The sequence below is a fragment of the Oryctolagus cuniculus genome, chromosome 1 (assembly GCF_051225735.1).
Source record: "Oryctolagus cuniculus isolate XC-2025 breed Fujian yellow rabbit chromosome 1, ASM5122573v1, whole genome shotgun sequence".
NCBI lineage: Eukaryota > Metazoa > Chordata > Mammalia > Lagomorpha > Leporidae > Oryctolagus > Oryctolagus cuniculus.
This window is the reverse complement of record NC_142867.1, coordinates 233,992,031-234,009,581: the sequence shown is the minus strand read 5'-3', so window position 1 is coordinate 234,009,581 and position 17,551 is coordinate 233,992,031. Positions and strand designations below refer to the sequence as shown.

Here is a 17,551-nt window from a genome sequence, read left to right as displayed (position 1 = left end):
AGGTGAAGACAAGTCTCCATGAGGCCCACACACGTGCGGTCAAAGGCTAAAATATCCCAGAGACACCAGATTACACTTTAGAAAATGCTAGCTTCCAGTCCTGTGTAATACTCTAATACTTAACCGTTTTTTCTTGCCTGCCCTACACTAGGAATCTGGCTATCATCCCCAAATTCTGATGCACAGTTCTTTCCCTTGAGAGGTTTGCAACAACCACAAATACCACCTTTGTCTAAACAGCATACCAAAGCTCTGAGATCAAAAGATAGGAGAGTGGTTGGGCTCACTTTTTGACTGTTAGTATGGTCTTGAGTAACTAAAAAATTACTGAGGGGCCAGCACTGTGGTGAAGTGGGTTAATCCCACACCTACAGCGCTGGCAATCCCATCCGGATGCTGGTTCAAGTCCTGGCTGCTCCCCTTCTGATCCAGCTCCCTGCTGGTGTGCTTGGGAAAGTAGCAGAAGATGGCCCAAGTGCTTGGACCTCTGCACCCACATGGGAGACCTGAATGCAATTCCTGGCTCTGGCCTGGCCCAGTCCCAGCTGTTGCAGCCATTTTGGAGGTGAACCAGTGGCTAGAAGATCTAACTCTGCCTTTCAAATAAATAAATCTTTTCTTAAAAAATTACTGAAACAGGCAATGTTCAGATAAACGGACTGAAAGGGAACACCAGTGGAGCGGTGAAGCAGGATCACTGGACAAGTGGAAGCAGTGCAGTGTGAGATCTGCTCTGGGGCAGCAAAGCAGGCGTGTGTGGAAAACCCCAGGATCCGGGCTGGACCAAGCACGGGCACCAGACCTCAACTCCTCAAATGACACTGGTCCTCCCGATTCCCACGTTCAAACTGAGAGAGTGTCTCTCTGATCTGCCCTATGCCACTGGGGAGGGTGGCTGGGGACAGTAGAGCAGAGCGCAGGCAGCCGCACTGCCAGGGTGCTGCAGGGGAGTCAGCCCCTGGAATCCTCAATACAGGGGCAGAATAAGACATGTGGACTCCAGCAGTAACGACCTCTTCCCAAGCGTGGCATGGAAGAGAAGCTGGAGGTCTCCCAAGAGCGGAGATTAAGAGACCTTCTCAGACAAAAGCAGACGTAATTTCTAAGAACAGAAACGCCTGGTCAGAGGACGTGGGGAGACTGTCAATCTCTAGATCACCAGTTTTTAGAAATAGTCTGACTGGTGCCGCAGCTCACTTGGCTAATCCTCCGCCTGTGGCGCCAGCACACCAGGTTCTAGTCCCGGTCAGGGCGTCAGATTCTGTCCCGGTTGCCCCTCTTCCAGGCCAGCTCTCTGCTGTGGCCAGGGAGGGCAGTGGAGGATGGCCCAGGTGCTTGGGCCCTGCATCCGCATGGGAGACCAGGATAAGTACCTGGCTCCTGGCTTCAGATCGGCGCAGTATGCCGGCCGTAGCGGCCATTTAGGGGGTGAACCAATGGAAGGAAGACCTTTCTGTCTCTCTCTTTCTCTTAACTCTGCCTGTCCAAAAATAAATAAATAAATAAATAAATAGTTCACTTAGACCTCAAGGGGCAACTCTGGAATTCTGAGCATTAAATAAATTCCTTAACAAACAAACAAACAATTTCAAGTATTCCCCTAACAGCCTGCTGTGTATCACAGGTAGACTTGCACGTGGTAAAGAGCAAAGTGAGCATATATCGTGATGGACTTTGAAGGCTTGGGCGGCAATCACTACCGGCACGATGAAAAGGACGCTCTCCTCCTCCACCGCCTTGGCGGCTCATGACAGGAGCCTCAGGTGATCACTGACCTCATAAACAAGAGTCAACTGTTCAATCAACAACAGTAGTCACTGTGCACCTGCTCCCCTTGTAGACCTCTGCCCTCAATGAGCTGTACTATGAGAAGTAGCAGTAAAACTGTCTTCAAGCAGTACTTCATACTTCGTGTGTCTGTGTGGGTGCAAACTGTTGAAATCTGTACTTTGTACAGAGCTGATCTTCTGCATATAAAGACGATTATAATAATAATAGACTATAACGATCAGCTGTCTATCCCTCTGTAACTTGAGGCTTTAACGGAAAACACTCAGCATGCGGCAGCAGCGCTGCTCCCTACAGTCAATCTGCCCCCTGGTTCAACACAATGAAAAGCCCGTAACATACCCCATGGCTGTGGAGGGGGCCGCAGGACTACTCTTCAGTTCCTGCACATTCACCACTTGAGGGACGGTCTTCAAAGTTGATTCAGTCAAAGTACTAACAGCTATTGGAACAGAGAGAAAGAATCACATTAACTATGGTGAAGGATACGACACTGTGGCCTCATTTAAATGAACACACAGATATGAGCTCATGATCCAAGTCCTTGGGCCCCTGCACCACGTGAGACCCAAAAGAAGCTCCTGGTCCTGGTTTTGGATTGGCACAGCTCTGGCCACTGCGGCCAACTGGGGAGTGAACCAGTGGATAGAAGACCAACCTCTCTCTCTGCCTCTCCTCTCGCTCTGTGTAACTCTTTTAAATAAACAAATAAATCTTTAAAAAAAAAAAATAAATAAAGAGTACAACAAAGAATTGTATTTTCAGAAAACTCAAAGATACCTTAAAAAAGTAACTTTGTTTTTGCTCTTCAGTATGTATTTTAGGCATCTTAACAGAGGTTTTAACTTTGCCTGGAAATCTTTTGATTTGTGGGCAGGCATTTGGCTCTGAGGTTAAAATGCCACTTGGGATGCTGGCATCCCACGTTAGAGGGCCTGGGTCAAGTCCTGGCTCCACTCCCAGATCCAGCCTCCTGCTCATGCACACTCTGGGAGGCAGCAGTGACAGCTCAGATGCTTAGGCTCCTGCCACCTATGTGAGAGACCCAGACTGAGTCCCAGGCTCCTGGCTTAGGCCCCTGCCACCCATGTGAGAGACCCAGGCTCCTGGCTTTGTCCAACTCAGCCCTGCCTGTTAGAGTATTTGAGGGGGTGGTGATGTGGAAAGTGAGCTAAACTGCTTCCTGCAATACCAGCATTCATAGCAGAGTGAGGATTTGAGTCCTAGATCCTCATCTTCCAATCCAGCTCCCTGTTAATGTGCCTGCGAAGGAAACAGATCACGGCCCTGGTACTTGAGCCCCTACCATCCATGTGGGAGTCCTGGCTGGAGCCCCAGGTTCCTGGTTTGGGCCCGGCCATTTGGGAAGTGAACTACTGGATGGAACATTCCTCTCCTTATCACTCTGTCTTTAAAAAAATAAGAGTATTTGAGAAAGGAGTCACTTGGGGGAAGATCTCTCTTTGTCTCTCTGCCTTTCGAATAAATAATAAATGCACAAAATTAAAAAAAAATCTTTTGATTTGCCACTATTTAATAGCAATTCTTTTTTGTCTAAATAAAACCACCATGTCTTTTCAGTGTTTTAAAAGGAACTCTCTAAGGGCCAGTGTTGTGGCAATGTGGGTAAAGCTGCCGCCTGCAATGCCAGCATCCCACGTGGGCACCATTCATGTCCTGGCTGCTCCACTTGCGATCGGCTCCCTGCTAGTGGAGTGCAAAAGCAGCAGCAGATGACTCAAGTACTTGAGCCCTTGCTACCCACATGGGAGACCTGGAAGAAGCTCCTGGCTTTGGCGTGGCCCAGCCCGGGTTGTGTGGCCATTTGAGTAACCAATCAGTGGGGAGATCTCTCTTTCTCTCCCTCCCTCCCTCCCTCTCCCTCTCCCTCTCCCTCTCTCTCCCCCTCTCTCTGTGTAGCTTTTTCAAATAAATAAAGAAATCTTAAAACAAACAAATAAACAATCTAAATCAGTAGATGTTTAAAGCAGTGATAAAACTGAAAAATAATTCTATTCGGCTAAAAAAGAAATATTGGCTTGTATCAGAGTTTCTCAACCCTAGCAATGCTGACATTTTGGGACTAGATAACCTTTTGTTGCACGGGTATTTTGTGCACTTTAAGGGTTGTTTTGCAGCACTTCCGGCCTCAACCCACTAGATGCCAGCAACACTGGCAACTCTTTGAGGGTGGGAGAGAGTCCCTGGTCGAGAACCACTGGCTTATAAAATTAATAGTTAGCAATAACTAGTCTTTGAGGCAAACTACCAAGATTGCTAAATATAAATACAAAAATTTTGGATAACCACAAACCACTGACAAAATTGAAGTGCTGACCAGTTCATCAGAATTTTCGTCTGCAAAGGTACACTTTACAATAAGATGAAGTCCTACAGGAACAGAAAGCACACGGTCGGAGTCCAGGTGCTGCTCACAGCTGGCCAGGTAGCTTTCAGCTCCCTGAATCTTGCTCAAACCCAGAACAAGCACACCAAATGGCTGGGGTCCTTCAGCTGTGTAAGACAACTCTGACATGACTGCATCACCTAAGTTCAAAAATTAATTGCAGGGCTTAAAGCAGACGTGATCCAACAGCAGGGATTATGAATTTCCTAAGAAACATGACTGCCCACCCACCTGCTGTGCAGACCCAGCCCCTCCCCTGAAAGGACAAGCTCCAGGCCTCATCGTGCACTCCTGGAGCTTCCCCACAAGGAGGGGAGCCCCTGTGTCAGTCTTCTCTCTTGCAGGGCAGCAGCCAGCCAGCAGCCCCCCCCCCCCCCCGCCGAGTCCTGGTCTGTGACTCAGACACCTCGCAGAGAGCCTCCGCAGGGCACCGGGCTGCAGCGTTTACCTGGCGCTTGGCTGGCCATCTGCCGTCTCAGTGCCGCAGCAGCAGCGGCCTGGGGGGCTGAGATGGAGTGGGCAGGACTCGGTGCTCCATGTTTTACAGTTTTGGTGGCAAGCATTGTGCTATCAGCCCCTTGAGGAATAATTTTGCTAGCAGATGTAGACACTGAAGGAACAAGAAAAATGAAGTGAGAGAGTGGACCAGAGAAGAACATAGAGAAGTTAACATGGTAAATGCTCCGTCTTAGGTTGTAGGGAAAACATTAAAACTGAAATTGTTGCACATTAATGCAGAAAAGCAGCCGAAACTGATAGGCTGGCACGCTCATCTTTCAGAGACGACACAGCACTCTGCCTGGCCGCCTCTCCTGCGAGCCAGAACGCTTCCTGGGATCCTATCTGCTCTCACGCCGATCGTTGTAGCGTTTACAGCAATAAGAACTGCTTCCCGACGTCTCATAAAATCTACTCACTCCAGTACCTCACCTCCCAAGTGTCTGTTCTCTGCTAGCAGTGACTAGGAGGCAAGGCCCTGACACGTGGCACTGATGCTGTCAGACACAGTGCCGGCTGCTTCAGTGACCACGGGCCCGGGGCGGAGGAGCTCAGAGGCAGGATACGCAGTATGATGAGCAGTCCTGGATCTGGAGGTCCGAGCGTAGACGGCGGTTACACTGCAGCGAGCAGCCCTCTGTCTGCTCCTGGAAGAGACCTGCTATCCCACGAGCTGGACTCAACACGAGAGCCGGTGTGGTGCACAACCTTGAAGAGGCCTTTTCCCAACGGCTTACCCACTGCTTTCGGGGGATGCACACCTTCGGAATCAATCTCCCGATTTCTGGAATACTGGCAGAAATAGGCTGCTAGCAACCTTCCTGACGATATGATAAAAACCTAGCTGTAGCCTCCTCATTAGCTGGAAACCTCACAAGGGAAACAGAGGGGTTCCTGTCTCGCACTCGACTTACTTGCAGGTGCCAATGTGCCAGGTGAAGAACCGTGAGGCAGATGAGACTTTGCAAAAGGAATCGCCTGGGGCAGGAGACTGGGCTGGATGGAAGCAGTGCGGGTCACAGGTGCGTGCCGAGGGACCTGGACCACTGTCTCCTTGTCTTCACAGGGCGCCCGGGCGTCTTCACTCTCCAGAGACTGGGAGACAGACGACGTTGAGCTGGCCTCATCCAAGTCTTCATAGTATCTTTGAGACAGGAAGGCTGAACGAGACAGGTTGGCTACAAAAGGCCCAAACAAAACACAACTTAGAGAACTCAAAGGAAGTCCAAAAGCTATGTAATTTTCTCTGTCAATAGAGAAATATTCCAATTTTTAAAAAATGACTTAATTATTACTCCTTTTAAGTGGAAACAGCTGTAGCCGAATGTGACCAAAGATGGTTTCGGGTCTCTGCTGAAATGGGGTTTTAAAAACTGAGCTGTGCTCTTCTCTCTCTCTCTCGCCTACTCTCTCCTTGCTCTTTTCTCTCCTCGCTAGCTCCTCTTTTCTCTCTCTCTCTCCCCTTCTCTCTGTTACACTCTCCTTCTCCCTTTTCCTTCCTCGCCCCTTCCCTCTGGCCTGCTGGGTGTTCCCCAATAAACTCATTCCCTTAAAAAAAAAAAAAAAAAAAAAACTGAGCTGTGTAGGACAAGAACGTCTAGACTGTCAAGAGAATGTGAGACAGTGATAAATTGATGCTGGTGTAAAAGCAGAGACCTTGAAATTCCAACAGAAGTTCTCACAGGTGGAATAATAGTATGTCAGAAAAGAAACAGACAAGCTTTCAGGTAGGGCAAACAGTCACACCACTGCAGTCACCGTCCAACAATAAAACTGAACAAGACAGAATGTCCTTCATCCTGAATGTCTCAGACAACTCCAGTAACTGACTGATTCTTCTGAGCCAGAAAAGTAGTTATTTTTTTAAACAAAGGAAACTTAATCCTAGCCTTCTGTTTTTATTTTTCCTTTTGAACTATGAAAACTAAAAAAAAAAAAAAAATAATAATAATAATAAAAAATTAAACTATGAAGTAAGGCTATATGCGATGTTAGTTTCCAGAATGAACTTCAAAAAGCACGTCACAGAAAACAGCACGGTGGTACAGCAGGCTAGGCTGCTGCCTGGGATGTCTGCAGCCCATGCCAGAGTGTTGGTTCAAGTTCTGGTCGCTCCACTTCCAGTCCACGTTCCTGCTGACTATGCCTGGGACAACAGCAGAAGATGGCCTATGTGCTTGGGCCCCTGGCAGTCCCTGAGTACAGGATGGAGTTCCAGGTTCCTGTCTTTGGCCTGGCTCAGATCTGGCTGTTGCAGCCCTTTAGGGAGTGAACCAAAGGATGGAATATCTTTCACTTCCTCTCTCTCTGACTCTGCCTTTCAAATAAATAAATCTTAACAAAACAAAACAAAAAGCCAAATCTAAGGGTGGGTATTGCAGGGCAGCAGGTTAAGCTACATGCCAAATCAGAGTGCCTGGATCACGTCCTGCCTCCCCTTCCAGCTGAGCTTCCTGCTAATGTATATCCCAGGAGGTAGCAGAAGACGGCCCAAGTGCTACCCACACGGAAGACCCAGACGGCATTATTGGCTCCTGGCTTCACCGGCCCAGTCCTGGTTGCTGCAGGCACTTTGGGGAGTGAACCTGCAGATGGAAGATCTCTTTCTCTGTTGTTCTGCTTTTCAACAAATAAAAATAAACTAACAAATGTATTTGTGGGGGGAGTGGTTATGAGCAGAGGCTAAAAAATAGAACATGGGGCCGGTGCTGTGGCGCAGTGGGTTAATGCCCTGGCCTGAAGCGCCAGCATTCCATATGGGCACCAGTTCGAGACCAGGCTGCTCCACTTCCAATCCAGCTCTCTGCTATGGCCTGGGGAAGCAGCAGAAGATGGCCCAAGTCCTTGGGCCCCTGCACCCACGTGGGAGACCCGGAAGAAGCTCCTGGTTCGCAGCTTCAGATCGGCGCTGCTCAGCCATTGCGGCCAATCCATCGGATGGAAGACCTCTCTCTATCTGCTTCTCCTCTCTCTGTGTAACTCTGATGTTCAAATAAATAAATCTTTAAAAAAATAACATAAATATATAGTTTTATAATCTTTTTCGTTATAGATGGTATTGTTTGTTTGAGAGGCAATGTATTACTATATACCACATTCAACATAAAAAAATAAAATTTAGGGGTTGCCATTGTGGCACAGTGGGTAAGGGAAGCTGCTGCTGGTCTGAGTTCTAGCTGCTCCACTTCTGAGTATATGGGGACCTGCCACCCACGTGGGAGACTGGAAGAAGCTCTGGTCTCCACTTGGCCTTGCCCCAGCTGTTGTGGCCATTCGGGGAGTGAATCAGCAGATGGAAAATCTCTCTCCTTCTCTCTCTCTAACTCTTTCAAATAAATAAGTAAATCTTAAAAAAATAAACGAAGTGAAATTTAACGGAAAAAATTTAACATCATAAAAGCTCAAAAATATTCAATTCTGGGGCAAGCATTGAGCTTCAGAGTCAAGACGCCCCATCCCACACTGCAGCACCTGGGTTCCTTCTAGGCTCCAGGCCCTGACCCCAGCTTCTTGCCCATGCAAACCCTGGGAGCAGCAGCAGCACTAGCTCAAGTAATCGGGCTCCCAACTCCTGGCTTTGGACTTAGCTCAGTTCCCAGCCATCCTGGGCACCTGGGAAATTAACTCGCAGCTGTGAGCTCTCTCTGCTTCTTAAATTAAAAAAAAGGAAATTAAAATTTTAGCAATAAATCTAACAAAAGATATGCTGTCTCTCAGGCAGAAAACAGAGAGAGAAATGCACGTTTACTTACAGCACACATCACGCTCAGGACTGAGAGGCCAGCAGTGTGCAAATGTCGACTGTCAAGTTACTTCAGAGACGGAACACAATCCCAGCTAAAACTGCAATTTTCTTTGAAGGTTGAAGGAGGTAGAATTCCATCCCTTTTATTATTACAGTAAGATACACATAAAATTTAACATGCCCATCTAAAGCCAGGAGCCTGGAGCTACTTCCAGGTCTCCCACATGCGTCCCCACTGCTCTCTCAGGCTCATTAGCAAATAGTTGGATTGGAAGTAGAGCAGCCAGGACTTGAACTAATGCCCACATGGGATGCTGGCACTGAAGGCGGTGGTTTCACCTGTTACGTGACAGCGCTGGCCCCGATTTGTTTATTTTTAAATATTAATTTTAGATAGATTGTTGATTTAACTCTGAAAGGCAAAACACTGTTTATAAAAAAATAAGAAAGCTGCACACATACTCTGATTACCTAGAGAAAGAGGAATTTTCTTAAACAGAATGCAAGAAGCACTGTTAAAGACTGATTAATGTTACTTACAATTAAGAACAACAATTTCTCAAATACCATAATTAAAAGAGTAAAAAGGCAAAGTGGATATTATAATGCACAAAGCCAACAAAGGGGTGTTATCTGGAATTTATAAAAAATTTATAGGCCGGCACCACGGCTCACTAGGCTAATCCTCCGCCTTGCGGCGCCGGCACACCAGGTTCTAGTCCCGGTCGGGGCGCCGGATTCTGTCCCGGTTGCCCCTCTTCCAGGCCAGCTCTCTGCTGTGGCCAGGGAGTGCAGTGGAGGATGGCCCAGGTGCTTGGGCCCTGCACCCCATGGGAGACCAGGAGAAGCACCTGGCTCCTGCCTTCGGATCAGCCCAGTGCGCCGGCCGCGGCGGCCATTAGAGGGTGAACCAACGGGAAAGGAAGACCTTTCTCTCTGTCTCTCTCTCTCACTGTCCACTCTGCCTGTCAAAAAAAAAAAGTAAAAAAATAAAAAATAAAAAAATTTATAAATCAGTAAGATTATCCAATAGAGACAGGAGCAAAAGACTTATCAGGCATTTCTCAAAGAAGATATCCAAGTGGCTAATAAAATACATACAAGATTTCTACTAGAAAAATGCCTGGCAATATCAAGCTGGCATGCATACAGGACAGGAAGCTACCACAGGAATGCTGAGGTAAAATCGGTGTAACCATTTAGGGAAGCTGAGTGGGGCGGGTGTGTGGTCCAGTGGTTGAGACACAGGTACTTCACATCAGAGTGCTTGGGTTCAGTTCCATCCCCAGCTCTTGACTCCACCTTCCTGCCAATTCAGACTCTAGAATGCAGCAGGTAATTGCTCAAGTACTTGGGTCTCTGCTACCCACGTGGGAGACCTGGACTGAGTGCTGGGGCTTTGGTCTGGTCTAGTCCTAGCCAATGTGGGTATTTCGGTAGTGAACCAACACATGAGAGCTCTCTCCCTCTCAAATAAATCTATATATATTTTTTAAAGCTGAGCACATAGACAGAGGACAAGCCATCTTAGCTATGTGATCAAATGAGGAATACATGTATCCAAGAATGTTCAGAACATGCTTAAACGAGAAACAGCACACGTCTAACGAGACAAAAACAAGTAGAGCATTATTAATACAATGGAATACTATACAGCAACAGAAATAAACAAATAATAACTACAGGCAACACTACAGATGAATCTCAAAAACCTGATGTGGAACAAGGAAGCCCATCTGGAGAATAAATGAATGGACTTACATAGTATGCAAAGACCAAAAAGACAAGCAAATCAAGTTACAGTGTTTGGTGAGGCAGCCTTAAATAAAGAAAAAAGGAGACAAGAGAATGACAACTTCATGTAAATTTTGGCTAGATCCTAGGTTTTTTTTTTTTTTTTTTTTTTAAGTCAAGCTGTAGGACGTAGGTGGGAGAGCTGGCACGGTTACAGCATGACCTGCACATTAGAGAACACCGTTCTGTCTGTGTTAAATTTCCTGAATCTCTTAACTCTGCTCTTATTGTAAAAGAGGACACCCTGTGTAGAGGACACACGCCAAAATACTTAGGAGTAAAGGGGTTCTGTCTTCAGCTTGTTCTCAAACAGTTCAGCAAAAGTAACAATATATGTCTGGGGCCCGGGGGTGGAGGGTGGGTCACCACCAAATACTAACAGGTAAACATGGATGAAGAGTAAGTGAAGTGGCTGCTCACTGCAGTCTTGGAATTGGCAGTTTCAATTTTTTTTTTTTTTCCAAAATAAATTAAAAACCACTGGGGCAGGCTTGTGGCACGGTGGGTTAAGCTGCCACCTGACATCAGTATCCCATATAAACACTGGTTTGAGTCAGAGCTGCTCCACCTCTGATCCAGCTCCCTGTTTATGCAACTGGAAAAGCAGTGGAAGACGGCCTAAATACTCGGACCCCTGCCATCCACATGGGAGACCAGACGGAGTTCCAGGCGTCTGGTTTGAGCCTGGCCCAGTCTCGGCCATGGTCACCATTTGGGGAGTTAACCAAAGGATGGAAGATCTCTCTCCTATTCACTCTCTCTGTTGCAGCCACCCAGAGAGTGAAACAGAAAATGGAAGATTTTTGTCACACTTTCCAAAAGATAAATATTTAAAAAACAGGGGCCACCACTGTGGCGTAGTGAGTAAAGCCAAATGGAGACTGGTTCGAATTCCGGTTACTCCATTTTTGATCCAGCTCTCTGCTGTGGCCTGGGAAAGCAGTAGAAGATGGTCCAAGTCCTTGGGCCCCTGCACCCTCGTGGGAGACCTAGAAGAAGCTCCTGGCTCCTGGCTTCGGATCAGCACAGCTCTGGCTGTTGCAGCCAACAGGGAGTGAACCATTGGATGGAAGACCTCTCTCTCTCTCTCTCTCTCTCTCTCTCTCTCTCTCTCTGCCTCTCCTCTCTCTGTGTAACTCTGACTTTCAAATAAATAAATATATCCTTAAAAAAAAAAAGAAAATTAAGGCAATTCAATGCCAAGAAACTTTGTCATTAGTTACGTGACTTCTTTTCAGTGAGTGACTTCAACCGTCAGAGCCTAGTCAGGACTTCTGCTGTCCTTTCTAAAGAAGCGAAGCCTTTCCCAATGCGGTCTTCTCAAAGTCCCTTCTCAGACAGCAGAGCTGCTCCCCACAGCAGAGGCTAGGATCGAGCCCGGTCAGCCCTCAGCTCCCACCCCTCCTGCCACATAACCTGTGGAAAGGAGTGCAAGAGCCAAACCAGCTACTCTCAACTGCTTCGACAAGACGTGTCAGTAACTTCTTACTCTAACTCAGACCCACAAGGTTCTGCAGATGTTTTCTCAAGTCTCAAGGAAACACACACACACACCCCATCCTCACCCAGACAACATGGTCTGTCATAAGAAATTCCCCTTTACCTGGAGCGGTAGACCTCACCGGCGGCGTCTTCCTTTTGGACAAGAAGTTTCTCAGCTGTGCCTGCTTCACCGGGGACAGCTTAGCTGTAAGAAATTCATGAACCAATCAATATGAGAGTATGTAAAAAAGTTCATGGAAAACGCATATTATGAAAAATCTATGCACGGATTACAAAACTTCAAAAGATAAGTTTATCTTTAATTCCATTTTCCACAAGCTTCTTGCAGTACCTTCATGTTAAGATTGGCTTTTATGATTACTGACGTCATAAACAAGAGTGTCAATTTGTTAAGTCAACAACAGGAGTCACTGTGCACTTACTCCCCATGTAGGATCTCTGTCCTTAATGTATTGTACAATGTGAATTAATGCTATAACTAGTACTCAAACAGTACCTTACACTTTGTGTTTCTGTGTGGGTGTGAACTGTTGAAATCTTTACTTAGTATATACTAAATTGATCTTCTGTATATAAAGATAATTGAAAATGAATCCTGATGTGAATGGAATGGGAGAGGGAGTGGGAGATGGGAGGGTTGCAGGTGGGAGGGAAGTTATGGGGGGGGGGAAGCCACTGTAATCCAAAATCTATACTTTGGAAATTTATATTTATTAAATAAAAGTTAAAAAAAAAAAAAGATTGGCTTTTATGATGCCAGCAGCGGAAGAGGAAAAGCAGATAAAGCCGAAGACTGACGAGGATCGTTTACCTGGCACGGCGGGCAACGGTTTAGTGTGCGATTCTATGGCAGTTTTCAGCAAAGCATTGCGCAGACTTTCCAAGTCACTGTCAAAACTGAAAGATGCCAGCGTTAGGACCTGAAACCTGAGGCCACGCAGACGCACTGTCCTCCTAAATGTACACGCAAGAGATCAGAGCATCCCCACACAATCCTACCTGCTTACCACACAAGACACGGCGCCCTCACTCATAGAGCACCCTCAGACCAAGCACAACACTACGGGGCCTCTAGAGCGGGCCATTAGTCTTTGCATTTGGCCTGGAAGCAGAACCCTGCGGCTTCCTGGTACCCCACAGGAAAGCTATGTGGCTGCAGGTCTGGGAATGGCAGATGTGGGCTACAGGGATAAGCCTGGCGCTCTAATCCCACCAGGTGCCTCAACAGCAGCAGCAGCAGCGCCGCGGGACCTGGTGTCATCTACGGTGCACGTTTCATCAGGCACAACACCAGGAGCTGTGCAGGCCTCATTCAACCCGCCAACACCCCACTAGGCAGGCAGCGTCATCTCCATTCTTTGGCAAAGGAACAGAGAGGCGGAGAACCTGCCCGGGATCACACAGGTGCCGGAAGAATCACCTTCACACACGCATGTGAACCGCTCTACAACACATGAATCCCAAACATGTTCGCATCGTATCCACCCGCTGATCAGCACCTCTGAGTGTTGCTCGGGGAAGAGACAGCTGAGGGCAGGGTCCACTGGGACGTCTGGTTATAAAGGCGGAGATGCTGCAGACTGTCCACCAGCTGGTTCAACCTCTTCCTCTGCTGGTGGATGATCTCTCGGTTGTTGGCTAGGGTGTTGAACAGTGTCTCTCGTTCTGGCACAAGCAGGCGCCTGTTGATAGCAATGAGATAAAAATTAAACAAGAATGGTTCAAGTAAAGAGACTGTCCACTAAGGGGAAACATAGAGACTACCACTCTAACAGTGAAAACCATAAAATGGAGAGGCACCAGTGGACAAGATATAAGCAATTACTAGAGAATACGAACAGGATGAGAGCTTGATGAAGGTAAGATGGAATGGAAACAGAACAGCTTAGAATGTGGGCCAGGCCTGTATCAACGGGCAGCTGAAAGTAGGTAAAACCCAAGATGCTCTGGGGAATGAAAGGGCAGGGGAGAGGTGGGGGTGAAGTAAGGGGGTTGGGGGTGGCGCTGTGCTGTAGTGGGCAACGCCACCACCTGCAGTGCCGGAATCTCACATGGGCGCCGGCTTGAGTCCCAGCTGTTCCCCTCCCTACACTCATGCTGCAAGCTGAGGAACTCAGGCTGGGTACTCAGCCTTCTCCACGTAACACAGGATAATTTAGCCAACACTGTGCCATACCTGGCTTTACTGTGCATGTGTAGATTTTATTTTTTTATTTTTTTTATTTATTTTTTTTTTGATAGAGTGGACAGTGAGAGAGAGAGAGAGACAGAGAGAAAGGTCTTCCTTTGCCGTTGGTTCACCCTCCAATGGCTGCTGCGGCTGGTGCTCTGTGGCCGGCGCACTGCGCTGATCCGATGGCAGGAGCCAGGTACTTCTCCTGGTCTCCCATGGGGTGTAGGGCCCAAGCACTTGGGCCATCCTCCACTGCACTCCCGGACCACAGCAGAGAGCTGGCCTGGAAGAGGGGCAACCGGGACAGAATCTGGCACCCCGACCGGACTAGAACCTGGTGTGCCGGCGCCGCAAGGCGGAGGATTAGCCTAGTGAGCCACGGCGCCGGCCACGTGTAGATTTTAGAAGTCTAACATTTTTAAGAATTTTACAGCAGCCTATTTCTTCCAGGAATTATGTGCATAAAACCAAGTATTTGAGGACATCAGACTAGGTTTTCCCATTCCTTTGTCATTACTTCTCTAATCTTTTTAATTTCATACAGATATAACTGAATATTCTGATGGATCCATCTACTTCTAGTCTCTTTTCTATGTTTGGACTGCCACATTGAGATCACCCAGAATGCCTTTTTGTCTTGCCTTTTCCTTGTTTTATATTTTAGATATTGTATTTAATGATTATAGTGATATAATAATAAACATATCTTTCATATAACACAGAAAATATATTAAATATAATATTTTGAGAACACGTCAACCAATGATTCCACAGTATTCTGTAGTAAGAAAAAGCAAATTGGACCATACTTATTTATTCCTCACTTTTATATAATTAGGATGAATTCCATTTTTTTCGCTATCATAAATTATGCTGCAGATCAACTCTTTATATTGATGTGAATATCATTTATTGTTTCTGTAGAAAAAAATCATACAAGTAAAATGAGTAGGTCAAAAATGTTTGTAGTGTTTTTTACACAAGTTCTTAAATCATCTTTTAAGAAAGGCAATAGCATGGGCCCGGCGCTATGGTGTAGCGGGTAAAGCAGCCACCTGCAGTGCCAGCATCCAATACGGGCCGTCAGTTCGAGTCCTGGCTGCTCCACTTCCGATCCAGCTCTCTGCTATGGCCTGGGAAAGCAGTGGAAGATGGCCCAAGTGCATGGGCCCCTGCACCTATGTGGGAGACCTGGAAGAAGCCCGTGGCTCCTGATTGGCTCAGTTCTAGCCGTTGTGGCCATTTGGGAAGTGAACCAGCAGATGGAAGATCTCTCTCTCTCTCTGCCTCTCTGTAACTATGCCTTTCAAATACATAAATAACATCTTGGAAGGAAGGGAGGAAGGGAGGGGGAGGGAGGCAGGGGAGGGAGGAAGCAGGCCGGCGGGCGGACAACAGCAGTGTCTACCCCACCAGCGCTAGGTGGCAAAGCTGGCTCACTTCTGCTTCTTCTTTTGCTCCAGATGCCGATCCCACTCTAAGTCAAGAACATCATTCACATCTTGCACAGCAAATTTCACATACTGATGAAGGCGCCGGATTTCCTGCACGAAAAAGATTAAAAGGCAAATGACTCATTTTTCTGGTAGCTTGAGGGAAGATGTATGAAAGCAGTCAAAATAATTTCATAATATTTCTATACTGAGAACCATAATGAACACAGAAAATATAATCAGCCTTACTAAAATCATTGGAACTTTCTATTAAATTGAAAAACAGAAAATCAACTTCTCTAATGGTTCAGAGAGGCGGCCCACAGAAACGGACAGGAGAACGGTGCGTCTGCCGCGGCCCAGGAGCAATGTTCCTGCTCAGGTCTCATTTCTCAGCGTCCAGAGGGAGCTCCCCGCGCACTCTGTACTCAGACGGTACATCCACCATGAAATCAACATTCATATGGACGAAACCATCCTACAAAACAGTGCTGAAAATAAGGCTGCACCTATCTACGCATGGCATAGAACCTAAGTAATCTCACCAGTTAAGAAATACTCTTTTCTCTTAGAAACAAAGACTGGAAACTGAAACTGCATTTCTTAAAATTCCCACCTACTGAAATTACTTTAGGCTCACGATAATTTTCTTCAAATTTTGGGTGACTGCTAACCTTCTTGATTCTGCAACTTGACTCTCAAATATGTAAAAAAAAGATGAAGTATTCAATTAAGTATTTAAAATGAAGACAATGTGCCATTGGGGAAAAGCTCTTTAAATCATTACGAAGATGTTATATACAAACGGATTTTCAAAACATAAGGGTATACACCACAACAGAAAAAGAGAAAATGTCATTTAAAAAGCCAAGCGGGGGGCTGGCGCCGTGGCTCACTTGGTTAATCCTCCGCCTGTGTCACCGGCATCCCATATGGGCGCCGGGTTCTGTCCCGGTTGCTCCTCTTCCAGTCCAGCTCTCTGCTGTGGCCAGGGAGGGCAGTGGAGGATGGCCCAAGTGCTTGGGCCCTGCACCCCATGGGAGACCAGGAGAAGCACCTGGCTCCTGGCTTCAGATCAGCATAGCTCTGGCCATAGTGGCCATTTGGGGGGCGAACCAATGGAAGGAAGACCTTTCTCTCCCTCTCTCTCTCTCACTGTCTAACTCTGCCTGTCAAATAAATAAAAAAGAGCCAAGCTGATTCAGATTACTAGTAGGAAATTGAAATTTCAATCCAATGACTGATGACTACAAGAGACTGTTGCGTCTGAGCACTTCAGGCGTGGCTGCACCTCGATAGCTTCTGAATGGCACCCCAGTTTTGACACCAACACAAACATTTCTCTTCTGTTTCACTGTCACTCCCAGCTGTCAGGACTGCGCAACGTACAACACAGAGCAGTGGTTAAGAGCGCAGGGTCTGACGTCAGAATGCCCAGATTCAAGGGTCCAGGATCTGTCAGCAGTGAAACGTGGGGCAGTTTTGTATCTGTTTTGTTACCTTTGTTTCTACACTGTAAGCCCCACTACGTACTACCTATTACTTCCTTAGCACTGTGAAAAAAGAAAATCATTCCCTTATAGTTTTGAGAGGAGAAATAATGCATAAAAAACACCTACCAGAGTACCTGGTACTCAAGAAACTGTTCTTATTTAGATAATTATTATTCATTATTTGACTTACAAATATATAAGTTTTAATGAGTAATCTCTACCAAACTTATGCTTTAATAAAAAAATCATTTTTAATAATACCAATAGTAACAATAGCAAGAAAAGACATGGTCAGCACCATAGCACAGCAGGGTAAGCTGTCGTCTGCAGTGTCAGCATCCCATATGAGCACTGGTTCAAGTTCTGGCTGCTCCATTTCTGATCCAGCTCCCCATCACTGCTCCTGGGAAAGCACTGGAAGATGCCCCAGGTCCTTGGGCCCCTGAACCCACCACATGGGAGACCTGGAAGAAGCCTTTGGCTCCTGGTTTTAGCCTAGCCCGGCTCTGGACTGTTGCAGCCATTTGAGGATTGAACCAGTGGATGGAAGATCTCTCTCTTGCTCTCTCCTCTTTCTGTAACTGACTTGCAAATAAATAAATAACACCTTTGAAAAATAATAAATACAAAACTCATATTACATGGAAAAGTGTGCCATTTTCTTTGTCACAGTACGGAAATTTATGGAAAGAGTGATGATTAGCAAGAAAATCAACA

The 17,551-nt window shown here is 46.6% G+C and overlaps 1 protein-coding gene across 15 annotated transcripts in view; it reads right to left on the bottom strand.

The window, feature by feature from the left end:
- NUP214 (nucleoporin 214) overlaps positions 1 to 17,551 on the bottom strand; it is a 108,662-nt gene that overhangs the window by 54,822 nt on the left and 36,289 nt on the right. For all 15 annotated transcript variants that reach the window (XR_016226132.1, XM_008249052.5, XM_008249054.5 and 12 more), the window contains 7 exons: positions 15,349 to 15,452; positions 13,235 to 13,417; positions 12,547 to 12,632; positions 11,836 to 11,919; positions 5,608 to 5,871; positions 4,644 to 4,805; positions 2,131 to 2,230 (listed from right to left, as the gene is read on the bottom strand). Coding sequence is in view for 14 of the 15 variants with exons in the window: in XM_008249052.5 (XP_008247274.2) it covers positions 2,131 to 2,230; positions 4,644 to 4,805; positions 5,608 to 5,871; positions 11,836 to 11,919; positions 12,547 to 12,632; positions 13,235 to 13,417; positions 15,349 to 15,452 (983 nt within the window). In the remaining variant the exon portion in view is untranslated. The remainder of the gene's footprint in view (positions 1 to 2,130; positions 2,231 to 4,643; positions 4,806 to 5,607; positions 5,872 to 11,835; positions 11,920 to 12,546; positions 12,633 to 13,234; positions 13,418 to 15,348; positions 15,453 to 17,551) is intronic.